General features: G+C 37.5%; 1 protein-coding gene and 1 long non-coding RNA gene across 2 annotated transcripts in view; both read left to right on the top strand.

Annotated features, from left to right (window-relative positions):
- Positions 1–10,392: 10,392 nt before the first annotated feature.
- Positions 10,393–13,925, top strand: LOC150039314 (uncharacterized). The gene is made up of 3 exons (XR_016534370.1): positions 10,393–10,517; positions 12,493–12,546; positions 13,766–13,925. It is a non-coding gene; the product is annotated as an uncharacterized LOC150039314 (long non-coding RNA).
- Positions 13,926–14,620: 695 nt separating this feature from the next.
- Positions 14,621–14,695, top strand: part of LOC150039311 (uncharacterized) — a 37,616-nt gene continuing 37,541 nt past the window's right edge. Inside the window, exon 1 of the mRNA XM_090327821.1 lies at positions 14,621–14,688. Coding sequence (XP_090183947.1) covers positions 14,621–14,688 — 68 coding nt within the window. The remainder of the gene's footprint in view (positions 14,689–14,695) is intronic.

Below are 14,695 nucleotides of genomic sequence, written 5' to 3'. Positions count from 1 at the left end.
GGAGTCCTGCTTTTAGACTGCTCTCCCTTTTCCCTAACTGAGAGGCAGGAAATAGAGCTGGGAGTGGAAGGCAAGTGGCATGCGGAAATTAGATATAACTCTTGAGTCCCTTTGAATTGAGTTGGGTGCAAATAGATGAGGCTGTTATCCACCAGGTTAGGTAGATTTATTTGTTTATAGTGTTATTAAACCTTGGATAAAAATCATCTTTTGCAGGTGTAAAAGTTTAATTTCTGCAAAAAGCCTCACTTCAGTTTCTTTGCATGTGTGGATACTGAAGATACCTAATAAGTAGAGAAATATGGAGACAGATTTCTGATGTTCAGGGAGAGTTTTCCAGCACTAGAAAATGACATCAACTAAATTTCTACCTCATCTCAATATTGTATGCCTGGGAATCTTTCTAATTTTATTTGGACAAAACAGAAATATATTAAGATATGTTTCATGTCCCCATTGTGATTGAGATCCTGCAAAAACACCAGCACAATCTAAAGGGCATTTCACAATCCTTGGACACACACTACCAAATCCCCTCCATTGACTACACTTCTGTCTTACACATCTAGAATATCAACTTGAGATACTACATGAAAATTAGTGCGTTTTGCAATAGAATCATTTATTTTTCTATTTGCTTGAAGTAATTTTTACTTTCTTTCTTGGTTTATCAGACCTCTGATTGATCAAGTACTTATCAATTTACTTTCATGTCTTATCAAAATCCCTAAAGCCTTTGGGATATTTGTAGCTCTGTCTTTATAAAAATAAAAGATACATAGAGCTTATAATCCTAGCTACTGAGGAGGCTGAGAACTGTGAATCGTGGTTCAGAGTCAGCCCTGGCACAAAAGACCTTGAGACTCCTACCTCGCATTAAGTACCAGAAAAAAACAGAAGCGGTGCTGGGGCTCAAGAAGTAGAGTGGTAGCTCTGAGCTGAAGAGCTCAGGGACAATGCCCAGGCTCAGAGTTCAAGCCCCTTGAATGAAAAAATATCAGATATACTTTTGATTTCATTTTTTCAGCTTCTTGAGATCTGGTTATTAGCATATGATCTTCTGATAGAATATATATTCTTCAGCTAGAGGAACAGGTCATGAAGAGAATTTTTTCTACTCAGTATGTCAGCTGCACTTCACAAGATGTTACAAATGCAGGCAACCAAAGGATAGAATCCTTTCTGGAACAAAGAGGTGGAGGTCTAAATGGTAATATCGGTAGGAAACTCTATGAGATTCTTATCCAGTTAACTTCCTGAAAGCCAGAAGTATGGCTCAAGTGGTAGAGTACCCGTCTTAATAGAGAAAGCTAAGGGAGAGCACCCAGGCCCTAAGAGGAAGCCCAATAGTTCCTGCACATAAACACAGTAAGAAAGAGAAAGAAGGAAGTCCACCTCCCTAGCAGAGAAAGTCACAGGCTTGTTGTGAATGGATGGAAAGAGATATTCCAAGAATGGCACCCAAAAGGAAGCAAATGTAAATGTATTCCTATCTGGCAAAGAAAACTTGAAAGTATTACAACATGAAAGTCATTTCATTTGGCTAAAGGCACTGCAATTATTAGCAACAAAATCCTACTAAGACTCAATGCACCCAATTTGGCGCAACAGACAGTGCTGAACATAAATGAATTGATGGATCCCAACCATGTTGGATCCTTTCCAAAGAATCTGCAAGAAACCAGATTCAACTGAAGGCCAAGAGCCAAAGGCAGCACATATCTGCAGAATATTCCACACAACAGTCCCAGAATATGTATCATCCCAGCAACCCCCAAGCTTTCTCCAAAGGAAATAATATTTAGAGCCTACAGGCAGCATTATTCTTTTTGCCTTTCCCTTTCTCTAATACTCCTCTACAGTAATTATTCAAAGAGATTTCTTGGCAGAAATCTTAACAATTGCATATAAGAAAAGTCAATGTACTCTTTCCTATCATACTATGGTGGGATTCAACTGGAAATAGCAAGATAAACTGCAGAAAATATTGAAATAGATAGAAATCGAACCAAACACTGTGAATGGTTAATGGGTTATTAAAGAAAGAAAGAAGGGATTTGTAATCAAGTCTACAAAAACCATTAGAGAGTCTGACTATGACGTTTGGTTTCATTCTATAGGGACACCTCAACTTATACCACAACCAAACTTGACGAAACAAACAACAATGAAGGGTAAGGTCTAAATATACATATACTCTCATCTATGTGCATCTATGCATAATTAAATGTGTGTAAGTACAGTCACACATGAAAGGATAGTCATTGAAATGAAAGTGATTAGGATTACAGAACTTTATTTTAGGTATTGATGACACTGCAGGGCCTTTGTTATTTTTCTAAGATTCTTGGGCTGTAATATCTCTAGATCACTTTATAAAGTCTTAGGTGTTTTCAAGAAGAAATATCAAGAATTCTTCTTGTTCGTAATTTAGTTTGGTGGCCAAAAGAAATTTAGTGTTTTGTTGTAAGATTCAGCAGGTTAATCGTTCTGGTGACTCCGTTGTTTCTAGTTAGAGGATAAGACAAGTTAAAGGTGGTCTGTCTGTCTCTCTGTCTGTCTGTCTGTCTGTCTGTCTGTGTGTCTGTTTGTCTCGCTCTCTCTCTCTCTTTCTCACACACTGTCTCTCTCTGTCTCTCTCTCTGTCTCTCTCTCTGTCTCTCTCTCTGTCTCTCTCTCTGTCTCTCTCTCTCTGTCTCTCTCTCTGTCTCTCTCTCTCTCTCTCTCTCTCTCTCTCTCTCTCTCTCTCAATGAATGAGTAAAGGCTGATCATTAGGGGCTTTTTAATTTGTTATGTATTTTCCTAAAATGCTTACTGATAAGGTGCGTTTTTGGCCCCAATCAAAAATTTGCCTAATTATGTGCTGGATGTCTATTCCAAGAGATGATGATGATGATGAAAAGACCAGCGAATCTGTTCATGCCCATGTTCATCCTTGATGTGTCTCATTTCATTGCTGTGAGAAGGAGGCTGGCTAAAATAGAGTGACTTACCTAGGTTTTCAGATGATCATGGGAGACTTGACAGCTGAAGACAGCGCCCTCATAGCATTTGTGATTTATTTAGTGGATGAGAAGTCTTTTACCATCAAGTAAGGGTTGGAATTTTATGTGAAAGGCAAATATTACTAAATAGCCAAAGCATGTCTGTGTGTTAGTTTCCACATATATTCTGTAGTTTAAGGTGAATAACTCATGAAGTACCAATCCTATTATGAATCAGAGAGGCTGGACAGACAGAGGAAGCAAGGAAGGGAGAGAGGAAGCAGAAATGTAGATGAATGATCAGCTCAATTTCCTTCATAGCAAGGGAAACGGAACATCAGGAAACCCACAAAAACAGTGTAAACAGTGCTTTAGGGTCATAGGAAAAGAACTTCTTGTGAATCTTGCATAAGTTTTTATTTAGCACAGGTAGTCATTTCATTGGAGAGAGAGGCCTCATTTCTAGGAAATACCCCTTTACATATATAGGGTATGTAGAGTTTGTTTTCTGGGTATTATAGCAATTTGAGAAGAAAAGTCTCTTTAGGAACTTCCATAGTATTTGACTGTGCATAATTTAATGGTTCATGTTGATAATGAGGAGCAGAATACACATAGATTGACAGATGAGAGCCATTTGTTGTCAGATACTCAAATGTAGACAGACTTGTGTAGAAAGCTGTACAGAGACTAAGTACCATGTTTGTGGGAACCCCTTGGAAGGTCAAGGAAGTGAAATTTTTCTGTGCCATTCCGTGTTTTCACAAACTGGGTAAAGAATTGAGGCTCCTGTAAGGAGAGGGAATTCTCAATGTCCTGGTGAACAATGAAGTGTTCTCTGTTTCTGGCCTGCCACCCCTTGGTCCAATCTGAGAGTAAGTCAGCAAAAACATCTAGGATTACTGAAAGTAAGGAGGGAATAGAAGGAACAGAGGAAGCAGAATATTAGCTATGATCTCAGGTTGAGTTCCCTTGAAGTGTATTGTATTGAAATTCATACAAGATGTCAAGAGGTACTGTGGTAGGGGTACTGGGAAAAATTCTCTACCTTGCATGAAACCGGTCCATATTTAATTTCCTGAACAGATTCAACTGTATTTCTGTGGTAAAATGAAAATACTGCTTTTCATTTGGTTCTGGTCTGTTAGTTCACACCGGAGTACCAGAGCAAAGAGCTAGAGGGAACAGAGGAGCTGGAGATGGAACTGTAGCTCAAGTGGCAGAACCTGTTCCTAGGATGAACGCAGTTATGGTTTTAGTACCCAGCCTTGTAGAAAAGGTTTGATTTCCTCTACAGTTTCCAACTCAATTTTCCGTGTCTTTTTTTTTTTACTTCACTTTTTAGGGATGACACAACATTAACCGCCATTGCGGTTTGTGAATCGAGCATTAACATTTGGTGAGTTATCTGTCATCTGAATGTAAATTCATTTGTAGTGTGAGTTTAGTACACAGTCTATATGACAGCTGATCGTTGTCTTCATTATTCCTCCTCCTGTATTGAAACTAAATAGAAAATGATAGCATCTGGCAGCAGATACTTGGTCATGGTCTACTGTGAATTCAAACATAGCAACCGTATCTTTCTTTACCTATTCTCTACCTTATTTACTTACTGCCTACATGCAACTTTTACTGAGCCAATGGAGGTAAGAATCACAGTCAGGCACAGTGAGGTGTTCTCCGTGATTCTGAGGTGAAAGAGCTGGTGGGCCTCTTTCATTCTCCAGAAATCTGATACTTGGACAGGCCCACTGACAGTTATGATGAGAGTCCAGCTTCTAGGCTGTTGTTCCTTGTCCTTTGGTGAGAAGCAGTTAAGAATACAGCCAAGTATGTGAAAAGAAGGAGGGAGAAGAGCAGACTTAGAAAGCTGAAAATCAGATTGTATAGTGGATTGATTTCTTCTGAAGTGAGTTACATGTAAAAATGAACTAACACATACCAATAAACAGTGTGTTAGGTTTACTAAGAGAGAAAAATTATTTGACCATGCATAAAAGGTTTCTTTTGTAGAGGTAAAAATATAAGTTCCTGCATACGAATTTCCTTTCTAGGGAAAAAAAATGGAAATATCTTGTTCATTTAGCTAAATATGTAAAAGTTTCAATTTCTTCAAATTTGTCAGTGTTAGATTAACTTACTACCTCGAGTAAAAAAGTAAAACTATGATTGCACATGGTATTTGACTGTATATAATTGAATTCTCTTTAGCTTGGATAAGAATGACCCAACAGAATTTGGGACAGCAGAATTCAAGCAAAGGTCAGATATCTATAAATAGAAAAACATACATAAATATAAATGTTATGAAACAGACTGATCATTTCTGGGTAGTTTCCAAATATTGTCAGTGTACCTTCTGTCTGTCATATTACTCTTTTTCATTTTGATGAGTAAATGAGAAATGAGTTGCACAAAATGTTTTGCTATTTTAGGGAGCAGTGAAGGAAAACTCCTAACCCCACCCCCACATTGCCAGTGTATGAGATCCTACTACAACTGGTTGTGTTCCTTTGGTTTGGTGGCAATGACATACAATCCTTTGCATTTATTTCGTGCCATAACAGTTTCTTCACAGGTGAAGAAATACAAGTGTCAGATCAAAGTGACTACAAGTTTGTTCGTGTCTTTCCATATTTTGTTGGCTATGTCCAGTTCTTTGATGGGTATACTCTTTCTCTATATCTATTCTTTTCATTGTGAACTTCATGCCAACTTTTCAAAACTGTGGTTCTAAGGTTTGTGACACTGTGAATACTTTATGAACACCATTTATATTGTATAGACAGATGACTCCCCGGCGTTATGACAAGCTCCTTACTGCTCACACCTGTGAATACAGGGTTTGTGAATAAATTTATGTTTGCAATGAAAGAGCTAGGAGACTAAGAGAGAGAGTGTGTGTCCACACGTGTGCGGTAGTGGGCTCCAAATCAGGTTTCCAGGATTAATCTGTTTTCTTGCTTATCATTGGGCCTCTGCTTCTTGATCCACACATGAAGTGCACCCTTTTGTTGATTCAGTGGAGATGTACTTCTGCAGAAAGGAATACCCTGGATGGCTTTCTATTGCTATCCTGTCTTATTTGCCCCGTCTGTAAACCAAAGGTCTGCACATCTATGTAAAATTCTGTTGAAAGCCTAATGGGAAGGGTCATTGATCAGGTAAGCCTAGGCATGAAGGATCAACATGCCATGATCATGGGAGTAGCAAGGACAGTGCTCTGAGTTCTGACCTCAGGAAAAGAAGGGTTGACAGAGACAGAAGACCTAGACACATAGTACATTTGACAGACCACCTGTGTAGAAAAACAAGGCCACAGTTTTCTAATCGAGTAGTGTTAGAACATTGTATCATTTCCTCCCACATTTTCCCACTTAATTTTTTTATGTTTTGATATGTCCACAACAAGGACAGCAACTTAACAACTGTTATTGTTCCTTCAAATGAAGACATAAGTAGTGTGCGAGCTGATTTTTTTTTTGGTCGTGACAAGGTATAGAGGGGTTACACTTACATTTGTGAGGTAATAGGAAGATTACTTGTCACAAACTGATTCCTCTTTTTCATATTTCCCCATTTCTTTTCCCCACCCCTCCCAATCATCTTGTCTTCCCTCCTTTCCTTTCCTATTTCAAATAACCAAATAAGAACATATACAATATACCAGATAATAAAGTCAGATACAGTCTCAATAGGAAATTAACCATAAAGAGGAAAAGGGAAAAGAGAAATAACATAGTACCTTGAAAACAACAATCACACAAAATAAAGCTCTTGGTTCCATTTTTTAAAGTTCCTTTCATTTAGTGTAAATTGATTTTTTTGTCATCAAGTGATAAATCAGAATTGGACAGTGGTCACTTTTGAGGATACAGAGGACTACCTATGAATATCATATGTAATCCAGATGTGTTTTGAAACTAAGCAGGATATGAAGAGCAGATCAAAAGAGAGTGGTTCATGGAGTGCTGTGATGTCAAGAACTAGCACCTAGAATCCCTAGGTGCCTGTCAGCTACTCACAATGAGCCAAGGTCGCAGGGAATCCTTTTCTGAAACAAAAAGATACTCTCATTTGTCTGTAGTTCCCAGGAGGTAAGACACTGATAAAACACCAGCACAATGCAAGGGACATTTCACAATCCCTCTACCCACACTGGCAACACCTTATCTCTGACTACTATTCCATCTTACACATCTGGAATATCAGCTTTACTACCATATCAAAGTTAGTGTGTTTTGCAATCATATCAATTTTTCCCATTTCCTTTAAGTAAGTTAAACTTTCTTTCTTGGTTTATCAGTCCTCTGATTGATCAATTACTTATCAGTTAACTTTCATATCTAATATAATCTCTAATACCTTTAGTATTTTTGTAGCTCTATGTCCTTAAATAAGATACACTGCTGCTGTCATTCTGGCCACTCAGCAGGCAGAGATCTGAGGATCACAGTTCAAAACCAGCCCTGGCCTGTGAGACTCTGTGAGTCTCTTACCTCCAATTAACCACTAGCAAAACCATAAGTGGTGCTGTGACTCTAGGGACAGGGTAGTAGTAGTCTTGAGCTGAAGAGCTCACGGAAAGAGCCGAGGCCTAGTGTTGAAGCCACATGAATTGAAAAAAGTAAGATACACTTTTGATTTCAATTTTGTTTTTTGATTTCTTCAGACTAGGTTAGTAGCTCAGCATATGATCTTCTGATAGTATATTCTTCAGCTAAAAGATGAAATGTTTTCAAGTGTCTTCTAAACAAATTTGGACTGTAGTAAACTTTGATGTTTTTTGATTAATGTTTTTTGTCTAACTGATCTTTCCTTACTAGCAATGGATAGAATGCATCTAATGTCATTCAAGTGTATGTCCCCTTGAAGATTTCATGCTGTTGGTTTTATAGAAGAGCAGTTTCCTGCACTATATACCTATATTGTTACAATGACTATTCATGGTTGTTGTTTTTTTGTCGGTCCTGGGGCTTGAACTCAAGGCCTGGGCAATGTGCTTGGACTTTCTCAAGGCTAGAGCTCTTCCACTTAAACCATAACACCATTTCTGGCTTTTTTCTATGTACATGGTACAGAGGAATCGAAACCAAGTCTTCCTGCATGCTTGGCCAGCACTCTACCAGTAGGCTAACCTCCTTTCCCCCTTTTAATACACTTATTTGAAATAGAGAAGAGGAGGGGGAAAACAAGATGGGGTTTCTATTTTTGTTAGTTTTATATATTTTAACCTGAGTTCTCCATAAAGAAAGTCTAGAGACAAGAACTTATGACTAATTTCCTTCTTTAGGAATAACACCTCAGAAAAGCAGAAATCAGGAGATAATCTATGCTGCCATGGTTGTTTATTTGATATAGTTCACAAAATTTCCTGCCAGTCTTGATACTTTTCCACTGTTTACTGTGCTTTTCTTTTAACTGTGTAACAAGAATTTTCTGTCATTGCTTACATTTGATTGTTTTCCAGAAATAAATTCCTCCATTCCATACTCACTCATGAAATGCGTGTTTAGTGGGCAGTGTATCATTGAGTCAAGGTTAAATTCATTATATTTAAACCATTAAAACCATTGGCATCTTTCATTAAAGAGAATAGTCCGTATCACCCAAATTCTGCTTGATCATAAGGGACATATTGCTCAAATTTCTTTTTCTTTACTGTATCCTTGTTTCTTTCCTCCGTTGTTGTTTGGAGAAAGTGTAGAGAAAGTTTTATTCTCTTCTTCTTTGTGTATCTGGCCTATCAATTTACTCTTTACTACTGGCAGTAGTTAACTTAATGAGCAACAGGAAGCATATGGTTAAAGGACTTAATAATCAGTAAAATCTGTGTGGGTGCAGAATTTACACTCTAACTTTCCAAGTGATACATGCCTTCATGTGCATATATGGTAATACTAAGAAACTGTTGTTAAGTGAGGGACAGTTCCACTATTAGTAATCATTAACAACATACTTTCATTCGAATCAAACTGATGACCTAGCTTCATTTATCTACTGATTTTAATTACTTATATGTATACTGAAGTATGAAGTATCAGCGTTATAGCAGTAGAGAAAATTGATCACTTCATGTATAAAGTAGGTAGCTATTTGACTGAAAATGTATAGTATAGTTGTGCCTTATGACGAGACTTTCTTATCCTGGAAGAAGTGTCTGTAGAATGTTATGTGGGATCTAGCATTGAAATGTGAGTTCAAATCTAGGAAGACTCTCTGAATATATATATATATATACATATATATATATCCACACATATTTCTAAAGGCAGCATGAAGGAAAGAAATATATTTGTGCGTACACCAACAGATGTCAAAATGTAAAATAAGAAGTATGGGAATCAACTAAGACACAGGCATGACAGCCCAGCTACTGAGAGACAAATGCACATCTTTCTTCCTTCTTTATAACAACTAGGGTAAAAGAGGAATAGGTCATGAGGAGAATTTCTTCTAGTCATTATGTCAGCTACACTTCCCAAGATGTTACAAATGCAGTCAACCAAAGGATAGAATCCTTTCTGGAACAAAGCAGTGGCATTCTAAATAGGAATATCGGCAGGAAACCCTATGAGATTCTTATCCAGTTTACTTCCCGAAAGCCAGAAGTATGGCTCAAGTGGTAGAGTATTCATCTTAATAGAGAAAGCTAAAGTAGAACACCCAGGCCCTAAGAGGAAACCCAATAGTACCTGCAGAGAAACATAATAAGAAAGAGAAAGAAGGAAGTCCGCCTCCCTAGCAGAGACAGTCACATGCTTGATGTGAATGGATGGAAAGAGATATTCCAAGAATGGCACCCAAAAGGAAGCAAATGTAAATGTACTCCTATCTGGCAAAGAAAACTTGAAAGTATTACAACATGAAAGTCATTTCATTTTGCTAAAGACACTGTAATGATTAACCACAAAAAGGCAACTGATCCTCAATGCACCCAATTTGACACAACAGACATCGCTGAACATAAATGAGTTGATGGATCCCAACCATGTTAGATCCTTTCCAAAGAATCCACAAGAAACCAGATTTAACTGAAGACCCAGAGCCAAAGGTAGCACATATCTGCAGAATATTCCATCCAGCAGTCCCAGAATAAGTATCATCCAGGCAACCCCAAGCTTTCCCCTAAGGAAATAATAATTAGGGCATAGAGGCAGCATTATTCTCTTTTTTCCTTTTCCTTTCTCTAATACTCCTCCGTAGTAATTATTCAAAGAGGTTTCTTGGCAGAGTCTAAAGGAAGTCTTAACAGGACATATAAGAAAAGATAATATTACCATGTGCTATCATACTATGGTGGAATTCAACTAGAAATAGACATGGAAGTAAACAATAGAAAAAATTAAAATACATAGAAATGGAATAAAAATCTGAATGTTTAATGGGTTATGGAAGAAAGAAAGGAGGGACATGTAATCAAATGTAGAAAATCATTGGAGCCTCTGACTATATATTTTGGTTTCATTCTTTAGCGATATTTTATCTGATACCTCAACTGAACTTGACAAAGGAACCAACAATGAAGGGTAAGGTCCAAATAAACATACAATGTCACCCATGTGTATTTATGCATATTTACATGTATGTAAATACAGTCATCCATGAAAGGACAGTCACAGAAAAGAAAGTAATTGAGATTAGGGACCTGTAATTATAGATGACAACTGAAGGTCTTTGATATTTTTCTAATTTACTTTGGCCATAATATCAGTAGTTCCTTTCTAAAATGTTAGCTATTTCTAAGAAGAAATATCAAGAATGTTTCTTGTTCTTAATCTATTTTAATGGCCAAAAACAATTTAATGTTTTGCTGTAAGATTTAGCAGGTTAAGAAACTTCTTTCTATTGAATTTGTTTTCTCTAGCTAGAGGATGGTTATCTCCCTCTCCCTCTCTCTCTTCCTCCCTCTCTCCCTCCCTCCGTTCCTCCAGAATGAATGAGTAAAGGCTGGTCATTACGGGGTTTTAATTTGATATGTATTATCCAAAAATGCCTTACTTCTAAGTTCACGTTCAGGCCTAAACAAAAATTTACACAGTTATGTGCTGGATGTCTATTTCAAGAGATGGTGATGAAAAGACCAGAGAATCTTTTCATGCTGTATTCATTCCTGATGTGTCTCCTTCAATTGCTGTGAGGAGACTGGTTAAAATATAATGACTAGGATATCAGATGTTCATGGGAGACGTGACAGCTGAAGACACCTCCCTCATACCATTTGTGATTTATTTAGGGGATGAGAAGGCTTTTACCATCAAGTGAGGGTTAGAATTTTATGTGAATGTGAAATACTACTAAATAGTAAAAGCATGTCTGTGCGATCATTCCAACATATATTCTGGATATTAATGCGAATAACTCATGAAATACAAATCCTTTTTATCACTCAGAGAGGCTGGATGGATAGAGAACAATAGTGCCAGCATGGAGGGAAGAGAGAAAGCAGAAATGTAGGTGGTAGATCAGCTTGATTAATTCCATAGCAAGGGAAATGGAAGATAAAAACAATGCTACCAGTGGTTTAGGAAAAGAATTTGTCAGTCTTGCATAAGTGGTTGTTTAGCACAGGTGAACATTTCATTGAAGTGAGAGGCCATATTTTTAGGAAAGCACACGAAATACCCCCTTGCATATACAGTATATGTAGAGTTAGTTTTCAGGCAGTTATAGCTATTTGGGGAGAAAAAGTAGGTTTTGGAATTCTCACAGTATTTGACTGTGTGCAATTTAATTATTGATGTTGATAATAACTAGCAGGATGCACATGGATGCACACAAGACAGCCCTAAGTGGTCAGATACCCAAATGTCGACAGACTTGTGTAGAAAGCTGTACAGAGACTAAGCACCATGTTTGTGGGAACCATTTGGAAGGTCAGGGAAGTGCAATTTTTTGTGCCATTCTTTCTTTTTGCAAATTGGGTGAAGGATTGAGACTGCAGAGGAGAGGGAGTTTTCTCTGTCCTGGTTAGCAGTGGAGAGTTCTCTGCTTCTGGCCTGCCACCCATTGGTACTCTCTGCAAGTAAGTCAGTAAAGACATCCATGATTGTTGAAAATAAGAAGGGAATAGAAGGAACAGAGGAAGCAGAATATTGGCTGTGACCTCCGGGTTGAGCTCCCTTGAATTGCATTGCATTGAAAGTCATACAAGATGGCATTAGGTACTGTGGTAGGGGGAACAATTCTTCTATCTTGTGTGAAAACTTTACTTTTCTAAGTTCCATGTTTAAGTTCCTGAAGAGATTCAAATCCATTCTATTGTAAAATGGAAATACTGCTTTTCATTTAAGTACAGGTCTCCTACTTCACACCATAGTACCAGAGCAAATAACTAGAGGGAACAGAAGAGCTGGAGATGGCGATGTAGCTCAAGTGGCAGAGCATGTTCCTCAGATGAACACAGTTATGGTTTTAGTACACAGCCTTGTAGAAACAGTTTGGTTTCTTCTAAATATTCCAACTAATTTTCTGTGGCTGATTTTCTATTATTTTATTTTTTAGAGATGACACAGCATTAACTGCCATTGCAGTTTGTGACCCAAGCATTAACATTTGGTGAGTTGAATTTTCTGTCATCTGAGTGTAAATTCACTTCTAGGGTGAGGTTAGTACCCAATCTATATGACAGCTGATCAGTGTCCTCATGTATCCTTCTCTTGTATTGAAACTAAATTGAAAATGATAGCGTCAGGCAGCAGATACTTGGTCATGGTATACTGTGAAGTAAAACATAGTAACCGTATCCTTATTTACCTATTCTCTACCTTATTTACCTATTTCCTACATGCAACTTGTACTGAGACAATGGAGGAGAGAGTCCCAGTCAGGAACAATGAGGTGGCCTCAGTGTTTCTGAGGTGAAAATGTTCGTGGGCCTCTTTCCTTCTCTAGAAATCTGGTACTTAGTAGACAGGCTCATTTTTCAGGTATGATGAGAGTCCAGCTTTTAGGCTGTACTTTCTTGTCTTTTGGTGAGAAGCAGTTAAGAAATCAGCCAAGTTAGTGACAGGAAGGAGAGAGAAGAGCAGACTTAGAAAGCTGAAAATCAGATTGTATAATGGATTGAGTTCTTCTGAAGTGAGTTGCATGTACAATTAAACTACATGATACCAATAATCAGTGTGTTAGGTTTAGTAAGAGAGAAAAAGTCTTTGACCGTGCATAAAAGCTTTCTTTTGAAGTGATAAATATGTAAAAGTTTCCATTTCTACAAATGTGTAAGTGTTAGGTTAACTTACTACCTTAAGTAAAAAAGTAAAACTATGATTGCACTTGGTATTTGGCTGTATATAATTTAATGCTCTTTAGCGTGGATAAAAATGATCCAGGAGAATTTGGGACAGAAGAATTCAAGCAAAGGTCAGATATAGACATATACATCAACGTGTATAAGTATATGTTAGGAAACATATTGATCATTTCTGGGAAATTTCCAAGTATTGTCAGTGTATCTTCTGTCTGTCATATTATTCCTTTTGCATTTTGATGAATAAATGAGAAATGAGTTGCACAAAAGTGTTTTGCTATTGTAGGGAGCAGTGTATTAGGTTTACTAACAGAGAAAAATTCTTTGACCATGCATAAAAGATTTCTTTTGAAATAATAAAATGCAACTCCCTACGCCAAATTAAATTCCTTTGTTCATTTAGCTAAATATGTAAAAGTTTTGATTTCTACAAATTTGTTAGTCTTAGATTAACTTACTACACTGAGTGAAAACGTAAAACTATGATTGCACATGGTATTTGATTATCTATAATTTAATTCTCTTTAGCTTGGATAAAAATGACCCACCAGATCTTGGGACGGAAGAATTCAAGCAAAGGTCAGATATCTACAAGTAGATAAACATACATAAATATAAATGTTATGAAACAGATTGATCATTTCTGGGTAGTTTCCAAATATTGTCAGTGTACCTTCTGTCTGTCAGATTGCCCCTTTTCCATTTTGATGAGTAAATGAGAAATGAGTTGCACAAAAGTGTTTTGCTATTGTAGAGAGCAGTGAAGGGAAACGCCTAAAACCCCCCACATTGCCAGTGTATGAGATCCTACTACAACTGGTTGTGTTCCTTTGGTCTGATGGCAAAGACACAGAATCCTATGCATTTATTTCCTGCCATAACAATTTCTTCACAGGTGAAGAAATACAAGTGTCAGATCGAAGTGGCTACATGTTTGTTCGGTTCTTTCCATATTCTGTTGGCTATGTCCAGTTCTTTGATGGTTATAGACTTTCTGTAGGCCTAGACCTTAAATTATACATATTATTTTCATTGTGCACTAATGCCAACTTTTCAAAACTGTGGTTGTAAGGTTTGTGACAGTGTGAGTACTTTATGGGCACCATTTCGATTGGATAGACAGATGGCTCCACAGCATTATGTCAAGCTCCTTACTGCTCACATCTGTGAATACAGGGTTCGTGAATAAATTTATGTTTACAATGAAAGAGGTAGGAGACACAGAGAGAGAGATCGATCATATCCACACGTGTGTGGCAGAGTGGCAATACTCTGATACTATGGCTTCAAGTCAGGGCTCCTGGAATATTTTACTTTCTTGTTTATCACTGTATCTCTTCTTCCTCATTCACACATGCAATGCATTTTGCTCATTCAGTGGAGATGGACTTCTGCCAGAAGGAATACTCTGGAAGGCTTCATATTGCTATCCTCTGCTGTTCACCCCCACTGTAGACA

The sequence above is a fragment of the Megascapheus bottae genome, unplaced genomic scaffold (genome assembly GCF_031878675.1).
Source record: "Megascapheus bottae isolate mThoBot1 unplaced genomic scaffold, mThoBot2.hap1 HAP1_SCAFFOLD_40, whole genome shotgun sequence".
In the NCBI taxonomy this organism is placed as follows: Eukaryota; Metazoa; Chordata; class Mammalia; order Rodentia; family Geomyidae; genus Megascapheus; species Megascapheus bottae.
This window is presented reverse-complemented; position numbering and strand designations above follow the sequence as displayed.